The sequence below is a fragment of the Lonchura striata genome, chromosome 4 (genome assembly GCF_046129695.1).
Source record: "Lonchura striata isolate bLonStr1 chromosome 4, bLonStr1.mat, whole genome shotgun sequence".
In the NCBI taxonomy this organism is placed as follows: domain Eukaryota; kingdom Metazoa; phylum Chordata; class Aves; order Passeriformes; family Estrildidae; genus Lonchura; species Lonchura striata.
The window spans coordinates 71,251,631-71,269,725 of NC_134606.1; the positions used below are offsets into that span (position 1 = coordinate 71,251,631).

Sequence of the window (18,095 nt, forward strand, 5' to 3'; positions counted from 1 at the left end):
CACAGGGGATTTCTTACCTCTTTATGCACCTCCATAAACTGGATGTGTCTGCAGCAGTGGAACACCAGGAAACACAAGGCAAAATGACAAGGCTGCTTAATTTCACAGTCCAGTTCCCCGACATGGAGGACAGCCCCGTCTCCCTCGTGCATCCTCCAGCCTGGCAGGCCTACGGTGCTCAGCAATTTGTATTCATCAACCAACTGACACACATTTTTTAATGGATTACACTTCCAGCCTGGAGCCTATTAAAACATCAACAGACAATGCAGAAGTTATTAAAAACCCTAAACTCCGCCTCTGTCACTGCAGGTAACCAACATCCTCTAGCAGTGGTTTAACACACACACAGAGTACCCGCACCCAAAATATTTGGGATTCGCTTCAGAAGGGTGAGGATTTGGGGAATACCTCCACTGGAAGCAGCTGCAGCAAGAGAATCTGGTCCCCTGTGTTTCCTCTACTTTTTCTATTCTCCCTCAGATGCCACCACAGACCTACAGTTTTGCAGCTCCTGCCTTTGCAAGGCAGTTTTTCTAACAAGCTAAATGCTGCTGTGAGTGGAAGCCAGTCCCTGGAGCTTCAGGATATCCCCAGGATATCAAATAGCACAGGTAAATACAGGCAAATATCCTACTATATTAAGGAAGCCTGAAGCAACAAGCATTGCTGGAACAAAGCCATGTATTTACAAACAGAATAAGGAGGAAATGGGTCCTGGGGGAATCACAGGAATCACCCCACAGTACACTGCACTGATATGGCACCATGGATTGGTACATGGCTTACATGGAGATAGAAGTTGGAATTCAGCTCCTTCACTTCTCTGAGGGGCTGATTCATCTCTGCTGATGGAAAAAGACCTGAGGTGCTCAAGCTATAAAACCTGGAATGCCTTTCCCCTGATTTGTGGATTGGAAATGCATCTGAAATCTCAGAAGAATCATTCCCATGAGCAGCAAGGTCAAGCCAAGCAGAATTCCTTGTCAACCTCTCAAGAACTAACTTGCTTTTTAATTTCTTTTTCAAGTTACTGCAGAATCCATTTGGGTTGAAGATGGATGTCAGAGCAAAGCCATTAAACAATGCCAAGGATGCTCTGAACAACCTCCAAAGTCGCCTTGAGGAGGTCAGGGTGTTAATTCATCAGGAACAACATTATTTGTGATATCCCCTGATTTCCACTGTGATTCACTCCCACCTTTCCTGAGTTAGGGATGCACTGAGGAAAGGAATACACTGAAATCTTAAACTAGCAACTATTCTCCTGTACTTAGTAGCTGATTATGAAATTTACTCCATACAATCTTATGTGAATCTTGAAAGGGAAAATGTGTTCAGAAAATGTGTTCATTTCCCACTCAGGAAGGTGAGAAATCTCTTCATTAAAAATGCAGGGGTTTAAAAACATTCCAAATTCTCAAATTAATCCTTGAGAAGGAGGATGCAGCAGAATCAAGAGCTGAGACATGACCTTGCAGACCTTAAAATTATCCCTGCCTAAGGTCGCCCTAGTTTGGCAAGGCTGAAATGAGACAAACCTGTGCCTTGGGGTTATGTGTGCATACATGGGTGTTACTCCCACATCCAAAACAAATCCCTGCCTGTCCATTCTGTGTAATTTTATCTCACATTTCCCTGCCATCACTGACTCCTTTGACAGCTGCACTTACATCTGAATTTTCTTTCTCTCAGATTTAAACCTGTGGAGCAGCAGCAGATTAGGGAAACAAGGACCATCCTTGGCATGGTGCAGGACCTGCAATTTCATCCTGGGATGGGCTGCTCCACTTGAATCCTGCCTTTGTGCTAGGGGCACCAAGGGGAAGCTCTCCCCAGTCCCTCAATCACCCCCTTGTATTCAGTCACAAACTGGACTCAGCACTACCCAGCCTCTTGCAAATCCACATCTCTCTCCAAAGGCACTGGGAAGGAAAGCCAGGGCAGGGCTGGAGCGGGATCCACCCAGAGCTGCAGGAAGTGTGACCGAGTCACCCAACCTCCACTTGGGCAGTGGTGACACCCTTCAAGCCTGCAATTATTATTTTTCAGGGAGATTCCCTGTAAAATAGAGTGATTTCCTGTTCTCCTAAGGAAAAAGAAACATTACCCTTCTCTTTCCCCAGCCTTCAATCCTGGCATATTCATGGCTGTTAGTTTTGCTTCTGATGCCTGGTTCTGTCCTCAGAGCATTGCACAACCCAGGAGATACAAATACGGGAAATGAATGGGAAAACACATCTCCTAAACCACGGGGACACTTTGGCACAAGGGTAACACGTGGAAGACTCCACTTGATTTGTTACAGAGATCAAGGAACAGGGATAAGAAAAAGGATACTGCAGAAGGGCTCAAATCCCAACCGCATCATCTAATAAAAACATTTAATAAAGAACACATAACATCCAATAAAACCCCTCCCCAGTGAGGCAGCTGCAGCTCTCTGGGAGATGACGAAAATGCTGCTTTGCTTCCCTCCTTTAGTTTTTTTTTGAGGGGGGGGGTTTGTGGTTTGGTTTTTTTTTGTGTGTGGCGGGGGCACGCGATATTTGTTTGTTGATGAGGGTATTCTGCAGGCCGCACAGCCCCAAGAAGCAGCAGAACCCCACTTTTCCCAAGAAGCAGGATGTGCATTCCCGGCTTGCCGGGATCGCGACGCCAGATGGCAGCACAGCCCCACCTATGGACGGCAGCGGGAAGAAGCGGGGGGGATTGGAAAACGAGGGGAAAAAAATGAAAAGGGGAAAAAGCGGTGGATGTCGAACAGGCTGCCTGCAAGGGACACAGCTCTGCTAAGGGAATACCTCCATTAGGATGCTCCAGCTTCCAGCCCTGGGAAAATGGATCCCAAGATGCCAAAGAGCTGGCACAGTGGACAGGATACATGGATACAGATGTAGGATGCTGATACATGAACAGGGATGCGGACACTTGTTAATCCTCCTCAACCCCTCAAAAAACCAAAAATCATCTTAAAAAACCAGAAAAACACATTACTGTAAATTTCAAATACTGTCATAAACTGAGATTTGGAATCCCAAATTTTTTAACTTCAGGCTGAGTAGTAGATTTTGGTTTGGTCTAGGCCTTTTCAAGTGCCTTTTAAAAAGAAAAATAACACACTTGCTGAGGAAAGCCATCCTTTGAAACAGACAGTGAGAAGCCAAAGTGATGCTGGAAAACACAGAGATATTTCCCAGCCTAGAAATGCCCTGAAGTGAAGTGGAAAGGGTTTTCCAGTTCACATGTGAACCATGAGGGGCTGGCTGCAAGTTTATCAAGCTCCAGGGTGAAACTAAGAAGCACTTTCTTCCTGTGATACAATCAGAAAGCCACTAGCCAAAATCACATAATCAATCATGGAATTACTGAATGGTTTGGGCAGGAAGAGCCCATAAAGCCCATCTGATTCCAACCCCTGCCATGGGCAGGAACACCTTCCACTACACTAAGTTGCCCCAAGCCCCATCCAGCCTGGCCTTGGACACCTCTAACTTTACCTTTCTGGTTGTGCCTCACAGAATAGTTATTTGGCTAAACTCCCTTCCCAGGCTCTTTCCCCAACTCTTTGCTGTGTAACCTCAGCTCCTCTCAGCCTTTGTCTGTCAGAGCAACTGAACAAGCTGGGAATCAGCTTTTCTTTCCTGGAATCTAGTGCCAGCAAACCCAGGGGTTCAGGGATGCTGAGAGAAAAGAGCAGAACTCCAACGACTGAGTGCTCGTGCAGCCTGTCCAAAGAAGGGCTGGGGAGACTCCTTCCCTGGGGATATTCAAAACCATCTGGACATGATGCCCTGGGGAGGGCAACTCCTGTCGAGCAGGGATTTTTCTGGGAGGTGGTTGTGTCTTCGTATTTCTCACAGAGTGAGGCAAAGCATCAGGAGAAAAATGCAAATAAAGGCAGTGAGGAGACTGACGGGGCAGCAATGCTTCAACAGTTATGGGAATATTGGTGTTCAGCTCAACTGAACTTCCCCAAAAATGTCAATAAGAACTGTTCTGGCTCGCATGACTGGTCCCTTGCCATGGATAATAATCTCTCACACCACACCTGACATACCTTTCCAAGGCCCAGCACTGGGCAGGGACTGCTCGGGGCTCCCACCCAGCCCCAGCCCTGAGAACCAATTGTTCTCTACCGGGAAGTTTCTGAACCGTGCAGACTCGACAGTCTGAAGGAATGCTCCCTTGGCATCCAGACTGTCCCTGGACACTGAATGGGGGGGCTACAACCTAGCCTCCATTTTACATAGATCATAGTGGCTCAGGTAATTCAGCCTCTAATACAGTTCAAACTGAGTTTGTGGGCTAAAGGCTGGGGAAATCAGCCTTTAAAGACTGACCAGAATTATGCATTGTTTAAATCCCTCCAGCCTGAACACTGATATTTTAACTTGGCCTGAACAGCTGCCCCCTGGTTGCCACCCACACAGCTCCTTTATTCCCCACTCCTGTAACTGGGGATGTAGACCATGTTCCCAGTCATGGTGTGAGAAAAGGGATGGCTCATCCCAGCATCTCCACCTTGAGGGCTCCTGCATGGCCCAGGGCACCTGCCTTCTCCTGCATCCCAGCCAGGAGCGCAGAGAACAGGAGATGAGGAGCCCCTACACAGGACACCATCCAAAATCAACCAGCAAATGAATAGTCCTTCCTGTCCTGGAGCAGAATGGGGAAAACTCAGAGCACTGAAGACAACCATTAAATAGCCTGGCCAGAGGAAAGCCACAGGGGTCACCTTTTGGGCAAGGCAATGACCTGAAAAAGGCACAAGGACACAGCAGAAGGCAGAACAGACACCCAGTACCACGGGGGGACAGCCCCAACAAGAGCTCCTGAGACATTCCACAAACAAATTCCTCATGCCATAGGATGGACAAATAAAGGAGAAGACCACACTCCTGCCCTTCCTCCCTCACCCCTCCAGAATTCCCTCTGTGTTTTCTCTCTGCCAACACACCGAGGTGTGCCCTCACCTGGGAAGCCACCCAGGTGGACATGTGGTGACTCCTATGACACAAGGAAGAGTGTCCAGCTTTCCCAACCTTTCCTCCCACACCCAGGAACAGCAGGACTGCCCAGAAACCGTCCACAACAACACATCTGGTGAAATGGTTAAGTGGTTTGGGTCTGTGGGACATTTCCTGAAGATGAAGAAATTACTAAGAAAGTAGCAACAAGAAAGTTGGTCACAGATTTGGGAATGATAACTTGCCCTGAAGTCGCTCTTACAGTATTTGATCAGTGATGGCAATTTGTTGCTTCTAAAAAGTTGTTCTACCTGTAATGTCACTTTAACCCTCTTAACTAGAAGTCTTTTCTATACCACCCCCTCTTAATTTGATACAGCAATCCCATCAGGCTCCCATGGATAGACTGGAATGTTTCCTATTGTTACCTTGAGATGCTCTTCTCTTCACCTCCACTAAATGCACACTTAAAACACAAAAAAAACAAAGAAACATAAAATTAAAGAAGCTGATGAATCTTTCAGGAATCCCAAATGTCATGTACAGGTAAGGATTCATTTGCCTTTTTGGGAAAAGCATGGAGTCACACAGTCCCACCCCTCCTTACATGTCATTCCTCACCCCCTGGTTTCTTCATTGCTCCGTCTGCTGTCGTTAGGCTGCTCTGAAAGAGACAAACAAACAGGGAATGACCTCGGGTTTACTCCCATGGGGTTATTTTTAACCTGGATCTTCTCACCGGGTTCGTTTGTGGTGCAGCTCCACACGAAGGAGATGTGTCTGCAAAAACGAGGAGCCACTTGCAGTGCACAGCAGGAGGGATGGCCAGTGGGAAGGAGTCCTTAAAAAAGAATGGATGAAGCTCTTTTACCTGAGTAACACAAGCAATGGGATCCAGGGAATACACTATTCCCCTTGCTGTATCCAACCATCAATCACACTCCAAGTTCTTAGAATTTCATCTAAAAAAAACAAACTCCAGCATTTTTTTCCAGTAAAAGTAGCACAGATCTTAATTCATGCATCTCCTTGTCATGCTTTTCTTGGCACCACCAAAAGACCCAGCACTGCACCATTTCCCAGACCAGAGGCTGCAGAGCCAAAAACAACGAAAAAGAAAAGCTAAATAAACATTTCTTTCATCAAGAATCTCATGGGTGAGGCCTGAAGCATTGAAAGGTCTTATCTACAGTGAAATCCAATGTCCAAACTTAAATCTTGGCTTGGAAATGCTCCCTGGGGCGAGGCTGCCTCCACCCAAGAGCCAACAGAGCCCAGGGAGGACATACAGGATACACAGGAGCTTTCCAGACCAGCAGAACTGGGATGGAGCTACTGGAACAGCTTCTGGCAGAGTTATGGTGTCCCCAGGTGAGTTATCCTGGAAAGCAGAACCAGGAAGGCAGGGAAATGCCAAGGGGGCTTTGGGAAAGTGGCAAATCAACACCTGGCAAGCTCAGAAACTAACACACAGTAAAAATGCTGCTGAGAAAGGCTGATGTACCAAAAAGGGAAGATATAGAAACATTCAGATGAAGATCATAAAAGCATAAAAAAGCAAGGCACAACAGAGGAGAACCTCTTACAAATACAGGCAAATGTGTTAATTCCTTAGAGAACTCTATTTTCTCAACATACATACTTGCTGTCTCTAGGTTTCCCTCAGTGGGCATCTCCTGGAGCTGAGAACTCTTATCCTTGCTGTAAATCTCACAGGAGCAGAAAATGAGAATTTATTCAATGCCTCTATCTGAGATTATCGCATATCTGCTGCTTCATTTCAAGAAGCAAAAAGCTGTTTGTGTTTAGAATGAGAACAATTTCTTCCCATCAGGCTGTCACAGGAGTTCAGTGCATCTTTTTGCAGCGAGCTTGGACAATTACCAGGTGAGACTTGAGGAGCACAGACAACACAGAGACATTCCAGAGGGTGATGAACATCTCTATGCCCACTGCAGCTCATCTCCAACCAGCCCCTTAAGTCCAAGCATCCTCCTAACCTTTGCCCCGTCTAGTTTTGAACACCTGCTCTAATTCTGCATTTTTTTGTAGCACCAGCACACACAAACACACAAAATGCTGCTTATATCTCTCCCAAGCTAATCATTACACTGCAAAGCCCAGCCTATGCAACACGGTGTCAGGAGGAGAGAGACAAGGAATTCTTCCTGACATGGAAAGAAATATCTCATGGTCACCTACAGCTCTCTGGGATTTCCCAATCCCAGCTTCACCCAGTTGTTTTCCAAAACCCAAGATTTTCTATAAAAGAGAACACTGTCCATATTTATGCCTATGTGTATTCAGCTACACTCTTTAAAAGCAACCACCCCATTTTATGATATCTAGCAAGGCATTTTTCCCCCTAACAAATTAAACTCATAGACACTAAATTAAAATTTTGTCTGTTAACTTGTCCTAAATAAATCTTAAGTATGAAGGAATGTAGTAAAACATCTATAATACTATAAAGCTCTGGTAAAATATGATTCCCCGGACAAAAAAATCACAAGGGAAACAAGATGAACAGATGCACACAAAGTAACTCTGTGTCCATTACTATCAATACAGAAATGTACAAACTGAGATTATTTCAGTCTCTTAATCTGGAATAAAAGTGTCTGTAGGTATTCCCTGCATTAAGAGTATTTGGATGACAAAAATCTTGGTAGTCACCTGCAAAAGTCAAAGTCTAGGTTGTTTCTTCCCTTAGTAACTATTCCCCACCAGTTCTTACTCCCAGAGATGCCATTATTTCATTAAAATATAATTATACTGACATTTAACAATTAATGCTCCATGCAGCGCAATTCTGCTAAATCAGTGCTTCTGTCTTCCACAGACCAGCACCCTAAACCTATGGAAGGCTGGTGTTTGTGCCTCAAAAACCCACCTGACACACTTGAATCCTTCAATCTTAGTCCACGCTGTTCTTTTAAGGAGCAAATCCTGAATTGGCTCAGTAATAACCCAAGGAAGGTTTGGCATTCCTGATCTGTTTATTTCCTTAACTACTGCTTAATACCTAAGTAATATAAGACTCATGTACCTAAACAATTGGATGACTCTGTCCCTTACTCCAATAGAAAATTCCAGAACATGAATTTCCAAGATTTCCCTAAATACTGTTCAACCTTCCATCCCCTCAATGTATGAGGAACTGAGCCTTTTCTATCCAAATTTTGTTTCATTACAGAGAAACCAAGACTACCCAACACAGTGTGCTTCTTCAGTTAACAGTGAAATGAGATTCAGCATTTGCTGGCCTGTTTGAGAAAACACACACACACTCATAAATAAATCAGGTTTATAACTTTCAAAAGGTGTGATTTTGATTAGGATAAGTAAGGCCCAACTGTGGTATTTTCCAATCAGTGGCACAGCACTGTCTTGGAAGATGAATTCAGTTTCTTCTAAGTGTTTTGTCTGTTCAATGCCTAATAACTACTATTGATCAGAGGGGTGACTAAAGCCTCAGTCCTGATACTGTGATGCAGTCTGGAGACACACAAGTATTTTTAAACCCTTTCTTTAGCATTCCTTCAGCCATTTGACTGATTTCAACACTGGCTGGGCACCAACAGCAATCACTGCTCAATTCTGTGTCTGAAACACAGGAACAATTTGCTTGCTGTGGTAAAGAGGGGATTGAAATAACCACAGTAACAGCTTGTGCTTGAACTTAGAAGTTGAAACACAACAGGTATTTCTAGACATGAGGTGGATCCGCCTCATCACGAATTTGGCAATACCATGAACGCAGCAACTGCCTCTTGCAAAAGAATTGCTGCGTGTTTGTACCTACAGAGACTACTCAAGAAATCAATCCATCATCCCAACTAACATCACTGTCAGCCCTGCTTTTCAAGTGAAGAGCTTACCACATACAGGGAAACAACAAAACACTGTGCCAGGTATGTACACCAACCTCAAAAAATTTGAATTGCTTTTAAGAAACATTTCTCTTTCAATTCAAAGCCCCAATAGGAAATGGACCTACACTCACCAAAAAAAAGATATTTTGGATTTCAAATACATACCATGCAACACAGTAAACATTGAGAAGAAAAGGTGTGTGTACCCCAGTAAGCATCCACATTTAAGTACACCACATATAATGGGTACTAGGAGACAACCAGCATTCAGCTGAATAAAAATATACTTCCAACAACAGAATTTCTCTATTAAATCCATGTTTATTGCTTAAGTTTTATCACAGTGGAGATTAAATTATGCTTAATCATCCGGTCAGTGCTTTTGTACCTTCTTTAATGCCAAAAAACCCCCACATTTTAAACCAAGTCATTCATACACTCGAAGTCTTCTCACCATCCCACCATTCATCGCCTCTGTGTGCTCCTGTAGTCGCCACGGGCTGCGAGATTGTAAAAAGGTATAGCTAAGAGGCTTATATTTATAATACCATTTTTTTGTTCAAGTATTCAGAGAGCAGCACAAGTAGCTGCCCTGCATATTAGAAACATATCTGCACTGTTATTTATTGCTGTAGGACCGAGGCTCCTGATGGAATGGTGATGAAATTTTGCATCACTGTGTATGAAGATGAGCTCAGCATCCCGTCATCATCCCAACTCCTCCCATGTTAGTGAGCGACACAGGGCAAAACGGGCTTCCCTCCTTTCTCTTTCAGCCACAGGACCTCGAACTACAAATAAATAAAGCATACACTCACAACATGTGTAGTGCAAATTCCAAGTAAACAGAATGACATGGAAATAAAACTCATAGTTGCCAACTTTGGTTGAGCAGGGCAGCAACGATTCCACGCCCGGCATTCCCGCCCTGGGAGCGCACACCGCCGCCAGCGTCCCGTGTCGGCGACAATGATTGAAGGAGGTTTTGGAGGCAGGGGGACACGGGGCCACCTTCGCACCCCAGGTGGCCAGGCCTCACCCTACACATGCCACCAGCCCCGGGCAGGATGGGTGGACACCGCCCGCGGCGTGGAATTCCTATTGGCAACTACGTGGAACATGGATTGCGTGGCCCAGACTAATAGAAGGTAATATTTCTGTTTCTCCAGATACAACCATTGAAAGAGAACATCTACAACATTGCGATTCAGAAAGAACTTAATGAGAATTAACAGGAAAGACATTCAACTCTGGGGGAGTGCTGTGTGGGGGTTGTTCCCTTTAAACAAACCCCAAGGAGTGGTTTGAGTTTGCACAGCTCTGGGCCATCACAAAACCTTCTGCACTAAGCACAGAGCTAGATTTTTATAAGTTCTTTTTTTTTATTGTTGTTGCTGTTGTTTCACTTATTTTTCTTAATTATGCAAATCTATTTCCCACACAGCCGTATTTGGAACTGAAATAAGACTCCCTAATATTTTTGTGGCATAAATTCTGTATGCAGAGAAAGGCGACAAAAAAATTTGTCTCAGTTAAAGTTAGGACACACTGTAGACTTACTCAGGACCCTTTTCTCCAAAGTACTGTAGCGAGCAGAAGAGTCATGCAGCTTTATCAGTAAAACGAGTTCATATTTTTGCCATTTTTCTTCAGTGCTCATTAAGATTACTCCTATTTTTTTTAAAACGTTTGTTTTCTCAGTCCACAACTTGCTATTTCTCGCATAAAGACTGGGGGAAATAATTTGTGTTTTAAATAGCATTCTTACACAACAGGTTGAACCTTCCACAAAGGAAACAGAACTAGCACTAGAGAGTTCTCTCAGCTAAAAGGATGGAGATATTAAAATAATAAAAAAATAAAGGGAGAACACCTCTGCAAATAAAAAGAAACCTCTCCTCATTTGGGACACACACACCGAGCTTTTAAAAGCTGAAAATTCATAAATACGGTCATCATATAGAATTTTAGAGAATTAAGGCTTCTAAAAACTTCAGTGCCAAAATAACCTCTCTGCATATCAGTATTAAGAATAAAATATTTTTCATTTTAGGTTGTGCTTGCCTTTTTTTTTTTTTTTTTTTTAAGACTTCTCTTAGTTCCATAGAATTTTGTCACATAATATTACATACTGAAGGGGAGTGTTAGAACTGCTTATTGAGGTTTTAAGTAGTTGTTAGACTAAGTTACAGCGATAAAATTCGATTACTGATCTGATTCATTACTACTTTACAAGGGGCTGTTGGCTCATTTCACCTTTTTTTCATGCTTAATGTGGCCATTTCTTCTATACTTGCCATTGGGGATCCCGTTCTGGTAGTGTCCATTAACAGCGCTATGTTTGTCATTGGACCAGAGATGCTTGCTCTGCTTGCAGATTAATTTTGCCATCCTGGCCAAAACATAGTAAAGTAAGGCAGCACCCACTAGTAGGACCAAGGCAATATCCAGTAAGAAATACTGAAACAGGGAGATGCTGTAAACAGCAGCACGTAGATGCTGGGCTCCGTTGTGGCGCAGGATGTAATTGATCCAGTACACAGTCCGGTTCACGGGGTGTCCAGGCTGGTCCTTGTGGATCTCCGACAGCCTCCGCGCCCGCTGCCGGTAGCTGCGGGGAGGAAAGCAAACAAGGAAGAAAGGAAAAGCTGTCATCTCGTGTCACTGTGCAACTGAATCACCAGAGAAATGCCCAACAGTGGAAAAACATGAGGTTGATTTTGCAATAAACCATTTCCACCCAGGTCCAGAGTTTCGCCCAAAACTCTTGGTTTTTCACCCCAGCAGCCGATCCTGCCAGTTTCTTCCTCTCCTGTCTGCAGCTTATTTATACAGGACTTGCCTTTACACCAAGGATAATTGCACAAGGGGAAGGTGATGCAACAGATGTTATCAAGATCACTATCAACATTCCCCCTCTCTGCTGCTGCCCTGCTTGCTCCTGACAGCAATCTCCTTTCCCAGAAAGACTCAGCTGCCATGAAAGAAGGAAGCATCAATAGCACCACACTCCAAAATTAGGGTTAGCCCAATACAATATACTTCCAGATAACACCTCACTAATATTAATCTGGATATGAGTGAGGCCAGGACAGGAAAATAACACTTTAAACACAATTTTTTTCATAATAAAATCACAGAGCTTAGAGTCACTCTTCCTGAACACCTCCCCATTCTAGCTAAAACCCAAACCATGTACATGTATCTTGCTCCAGGCAGCACCACAGCCAGACTGCTCGTGTGGAGTAATCAAGACAGGCACAAAGGGACCTTGGTCTGCAACACGGAATACGTTGGGACAGGTTTGTTCCCATAACCTCTGTGCCTTCCACATGGCAACTGCTACAAAGCGCAAGCAAGACAATTGAATTTTGGTGCTGAGCAACAAGCCCAGCACCCACACAGAAACCTCGGCTGTTGGGTAATCTTGGGAAATAGGACAAACACCCAGACTTGCCTCAACTATACACACAAATAATAAACCACATTTTTTTTCCACTGCACAAAGGTTTCATATCTACTCACGCACAACCAATTGCTTGTTCCATACCTGGGATCATTTATAACTTTTACTAGGGCTTCATAGAGCTCACTCTCAGTCATGGTCTTCCAGTTGAGCAGTATTCCCATCCCTTTGGCCTGCACACGGGTCATGGTGTCATAATGGTCTCCAAAGAGGGGAATGCCCACCACTGGGACACCGTGGTACATGGTTTCAAAAATGCTGTTCAAGCCTCCGTGACTGAGGAAAGCTTTAATGTTAGAGTGACCTGGAACCACAAGAGGCACGAAGGTTACAAAATGCACTTCCATCTCCTTTATATAAAGTTGTTGAAGCACGTGGGTATGACAGATTTTTCTTCCTTTCCAGGACTGTCCTTTTAACCTTTCTTTTATTTCCCACATGTACAGCTAAAAATTCTGAACTTTCAAATACAGACGGCAGTAACAAGACTAGTATGTGTCATATGTTCTGCTTATTTCAATAAATTCCTGGCATCTTGTAAATTTTAATTTTTCAAAATCTTCCTATCTAATATGTTTAGCCATGTTGATTTTTAGTAGTTTATTTTAAGCAGACAAGTGGAATTATTTCATTTCGTGTTGATGCATTTGTCTAGTGGACCATAACTGCAACTCAGGCAGGTTAAAATTACTGCAGCTTGTTCTGAAGTTCTACCTAAACCTACTCTGCTGAAAATTCCTCATGCATTAAATCATTTCCTTATACACTGAGAGAGAGAACAGCCAAAGTAAAGAAAGAAAATTCTCATGTGTATGAGTTGTGTAAAATGATTAATGGAGTAATTAATATGCATTACCTGCTCCTGAGGAGCTGCAGGTGGTGACTCCAGCAGGTTCAGCTGTACACATGAGCAAGGGGGAGCACACTTTTGTATGGAATATATTTTTTTTTAATGGCAGGACAACTGATGTCACACTCTCCCTTAAAGCTTCACATACCTTATTTGAGGTTAGCAAGACCTAACAATCACAGCAACAGCCTCACATGGTAGAAAAAGCAGCCTGCCTCAGAGCAGCCCTGTAACCAAAACAAATCTACCTGCTCTAGGAGTCATCTGCCTACTCACTATGCTCTCCAGCTCACACACACACTGATGCTTAATGCTAGTTAAGCTCCCATCAGAGCTGCTTTGGGAACACACAAACATCCAGAAGCAGTCAAATATTCTGTGGCCTCTCAGATCTGCAATGGGCTTAAGTACGCTTTGACAGGGAAGACAAAGAAAAATAAAACCTCGAGTTTGATTTCCCTCTGAGAACCTGAAGCACCTCAGTTCATCAGAAAGGTTATCAGCTTGCATCACCTACCCAAGTTCTGGTGAAGCTTGTCTTTATAAAACAGTATTTACAGACTCCTAAAACTTACTCTGATGCTCAGTTTTATGACTCCTTGAACAGTCTTTGAACTTAGGGAAAACATGAAATTCAAATCAGGGAAAGACAATTAACAGAGAGGCCTTCAATTCTCTCTTCAGATCCTAATTTAATATTCTTGCTCCATGACTGGCATGATAGAAATTATCCTGGCTTTATAATAACTCCTAATTCAGTGGAGTACTTTTACAAGAACAAACTGAACTCAAGAGAGAATAAGCAATAAATAATGGAAACAGATACTCACCAAGGAGGTCATTTTGTGGCAACCATTCGATCAGCTTGGTATTGTTGCCTAAATTCCTTGGTTTGTTTCCTGAAAACCTAAACCAGTAACATGAAATGGAAACAGTTATCAACTCCTCCAAAGTAACTATTAAAGGATAGGTCTGTTTTGTTCATTAGCGAGGACTAGAACTGCAACTTCAGAAAGAACCAGCTACGCACTACAATTAAGCAAGACCTACATCTTTTACAATTTGCTTGTACTTTTGTAAGTCAAAAAAGGCTACATTATTTATGCAAAGTTATATAAAAGGAATTGATTATCTTACTGGTTTGTCCTCCCTAACTAGAAGGGCATAAAATCTACAAAAATCCCTTGATTTAGCATCATGACATTGAGACTGCCAAGCACTACTCACCACTTTTCTGTTGAACACACAAGTTCATGATCTGAGGCACAAAACCAAACCCCAAATCCCAGAAAAGGTTCCAAATTACATACGACTGATGTATAAATACCTAAATTTTAATAGAAGGCTTTAAATGAAATTGTTGGGTTGGCATTAAAAAAGCTGTCCTCAAGAAAAATCCTCCAGATTTCTTTACTACAAAACAGGGAAGCTTCCTAAAGAGACATATTCCAGTGAAAACATAGTAAAAGGACAGAAGAAAAGCAGTAAGATAAATTTGGATTATTAATTAGAAGCCAAGCAGTGTTGTGGGATTCATAAGGAAACAGTGGCTCTACTCCAAACTAAAACTGATGTCACCTTTACTACCATAGATTCTGTGCCACAGGCTGAAAAATTCACATTTTTCCTGTTCATTAGTGGGATTTGATCCTTGAACTACACAGAGCAGCAAGGACATCCCCTAAAATATTGTGGGGAACAGGCCACCAAAACTATTAATACAGCTCCAGGACTGTGGCAGGTTGTGAGACACCTACATGAGGTGTAAGACACTGAATATGTGAAAAAAATATGGTTCACATGAACACCACCAAATTATATCAGTGATGCTTGATGCAAAGCACAGCTGACTAAACTGTTTTTTGATTTTTACAGGGAATTGTGAACACCACTCAAGATGTTTTCAGAAGTAGGACAACTTCTTACTGATTCTAACTTCTGAAAATATCTCTTCCTTCAATTTCTCACAGAGAACAAGCAAGTGGAAAAATGAATAACAAACATCCGTGTTTACACATAAAAAAGAAAAAGGGGCCTTAAAAAGTGAGGGAAAGGGGGAAGAAGAAAGAAAAGGGAGGCTCTTAATCATCAGGTTTCATTCTTGAACCCTGGGGTAATTCTTTCATCAAAAATAGAGACAATATGTCCTAAATGTTATAATCTTTGCTTGTTTTCACTGTCCCCAATCCTTCCAAGGATATAAACTCAGCCGAGGAGTGTAACCACGCCTTATTGTGCCACGACAATAACTGCTTCTCCTTGTTACCAGGGCATTGCAGTATTTTCATGCCCAATGTTTTTCAGAGTGTCACATCACCTCTACCACCCAAAGCAGTCTCAACTCCAGCGGGAAACAAGCAAGCTCCAAATCACTCTAAGTTCATCCAACACTGCCTTTACCTCCAGATAACCCTCTGGGGCAGCCTTGCCAGGGCGTGTGCCAACTTATTGGCGATGTCTTCAGACAGGTACTTGACTCCAGCACCGAAGGAGACGAGGACAAAGCCATTCTCGTGAGCACCGTTCACCCACGCCTGCAGATCCTGCGGAAAACAAAGTTCACACTGAGCACTCGCAAACATGGCTGAGAAAGAGCAGTCACTGGTGCCTTCGTTGCCTCAGAAGCCAAAGTTCGCAAATCCCCAACATTCTAGAAGTCACCGAGAACAATGGCTCATGATTCAAAATCCAGGGCAGAGGCCACGAACAGAAAAACGCTTCCGTGTTTGTTTTAGCTGCACTATTACCCACCAGCGGCTTCAGACAATTTGTCCCTCCTTAACTGAGCAGCTGACACACATTCACAAGTTAACAGGCTGCATTTTAACTCGGCAAAGCATAAATAGACCCCATCTCATAGTATCAGCTTGGAAGCCCTGCACAGGAGAAGTGTGAACAAAGCCCAGGACTCATGAATGAAATGACACTGGAAATGTGTCATTTCCAGCCTTTAGCAAAGTGAGAGTGCTTCAAAAGCCTTGTTTTGCTTTCATTTATATAAAAAGAATAAACACAACTTGAAAGAAGCCAGAACTTCTAAAGACACTGTCAGTTTCTACTGCTCAAGGAGTAAAGAAAATGTACCCTTTTACTTTTTAAAGCATAGACTTAATTTCTGGGTTTTTCCTAACACAACTGTTAGCAGTGGAAACAAAAAAAATGCTACAACTGGCATATCGGTCAGATGAAGAGTATCTCATGATATGGTTTAATTCAGGTCTCGTCAAGTTTAAGCACAAGCCTGCTCAACACCAGTTCGGCAATAGGAAATGAGCAAAGAGAAAAATGAAGAGCCTTGCTCACAATGTGCCTCTTGTCCTGGTAATAAATAGGAGGGCAGACAGGAATGGAGTAACGCCGTGCTATCGTATCCGAGCACAAAATCCAGCACACTGCACTGGGGGCTGTGCACTGCTCTCTGCTGTAAAGCAGAAAATATTTCCATTTTCCTTAAAATCCACAGCTTGTCCTTCTCAGTGGACTCTCTGCCTTTTTTTAATTCATGCGGAGGGAGAGGGAGAAGGCAAAGGAGGGGAAGTGGCTCTGACCTGCCTCAAAGCTGAATCATTTATTAGGGGCTGAACTTATGACACCAAAGTTTCCAAGTGGTTTTGTGATTTATTTAAAGCTCGTCCTTGAATCCTACTGCAGGACCTAAGGCACGCTGCAAATGTCATTATATTACAGTCACTGTCGTGCTTCAACTAGTTACATCTTGAAGTCTTTCCCATCAGCTTTGTAAAGCTAAAGGGAAAATAAGTTTTTTGTGGGCTCTAGGACAAACCATTCTGAAAAGCCCAAATATTCACAGGCCCTGGTCTTCACAGGGCACTCACCCAGCCAGAGAGGCAGATTCTTGGAGGTTTTCATAGTGCCTTCCTGATGACACCTCCCTGATAGAGGTGCTCAGGAAGCCACAAACAAGGTGTTGGTGCTGGCTCTCAAACATACAGACATGGCAGACCTCGGGACACAAAGGTCAGGGTAGCCTTGCCTGCAGTGACTGTGAGATGGAGTTCAGGATACTGAGGCAACATGGCAGGCAACAGCAGCATCTCCTGGACTGCAAGAAAGCCAATTCCAGCCTGGAAAAATCCCACGAGACGCAGACGTAGAAAGACAGGCTTGGGAGAGCATGTTCCAGCACCAATTCCTCCGAGCTCAAGCATGGTTCATGCTGATGAGCTGGAGGCCAGCAAAGGTGGCAGAAAGATAAACAAAGATGTAAAAAGAAAAGAAAGACAAAGAACACTTGAGTCAGAAACAGGTTCAGGTAGAATATCCAGGCACTGCTTGAGCAGGCAGGGATGGGGTTTAGAAAGCCAAAGCTGAATGCGACAAGGGACCTGGTGTCAAGAAGTTCCAAGTGCTTCCTGCTTTCTTCATTTTAGCCTTTATTGGTTTGGCCTTTGGCAATGCCAGAGCAGAGTTTTGAGTCTAAATAAACTGGACATAGATTGCTTAGACAGGGCCTGATAGGATGAACCCAGAAATGCCAGGTGTCGGGAAACTGGTGTGGAATGGGCGGTGAAACAGGATAAACAGCAAATGTCACTTGTGTTCTTAAAGAGGAAAATCCAGGGAGCAGTCTACTCTGCTTCAAATTGATCCCTGAAAGGGATGGAAAATAATCCTAGATCATCCTGGCATCAGAATGTCCTACCTGTGACTACCTCTCCTTGGCCAGGCACTTGATTTCAGCTGTTGGAGACAAGTCTGTTCTAGCTGAGAACTGTCTCCCAGTCTCACTGTTCCTCTGTGCTTTATGAGAAATTCTGGGAGGCTTCACAGGCCCCATGTATTCACAAAGTAACAATTACACTTCATTATAGAACCATAGAGGAGGTATAAAGATTCCCCTGTAATGGAATTCTTAAAATAACATTGAAAAAAATCCCTATGCATAATAAAAAATAATGCTAAATACTTATAAC

The 18,095-nt window shown here is 43.4% G+C and overlaps 1 protein-coding gene across 4 annotated transcripts in view; it reads right to left on the reverse strand.

Moving 5' to 3' along the window:
- Positions 1 to 9,146: 9,146 nt before the first annotated feature.
- UGT8 (UDP glycosyltransferase 8) overlaps positions 9,147 to 18,095 on the reverse strand; it is a 35,848-nt gene continuing 26,899 nt past the window's right edge. For all 4 annotated transcript variants that reach the window (XM_021531494.3, XM_021531495.3, XM_021531496.3 and 1 more), the window contains exons 3-6: positions 15,562 to 15,704; positions 13,992 to 14,068; positions 12,396 to 12,615; positions 9,147 to 11,456 (exon numbers count right to left, since the gene is read on the reverse strand). In XM_021531494.3, coding sequence (XP_021387169.1) covers positions 11,093 to 11,456; positions 12,396 to 12,615; positions 13,992 to 14,068; positions 15,562 to 15,704 — 804 coding nt within the window. In that variant the 3' untranslated portion in view covers positions 9,147 to 11,092. The remainder of the gene's footprint in view (positions 11,457 to 12,395; positions 12,616 to 13,991; positions 14,069 to 15,561; positions 15,705 to 18,095) is intronic.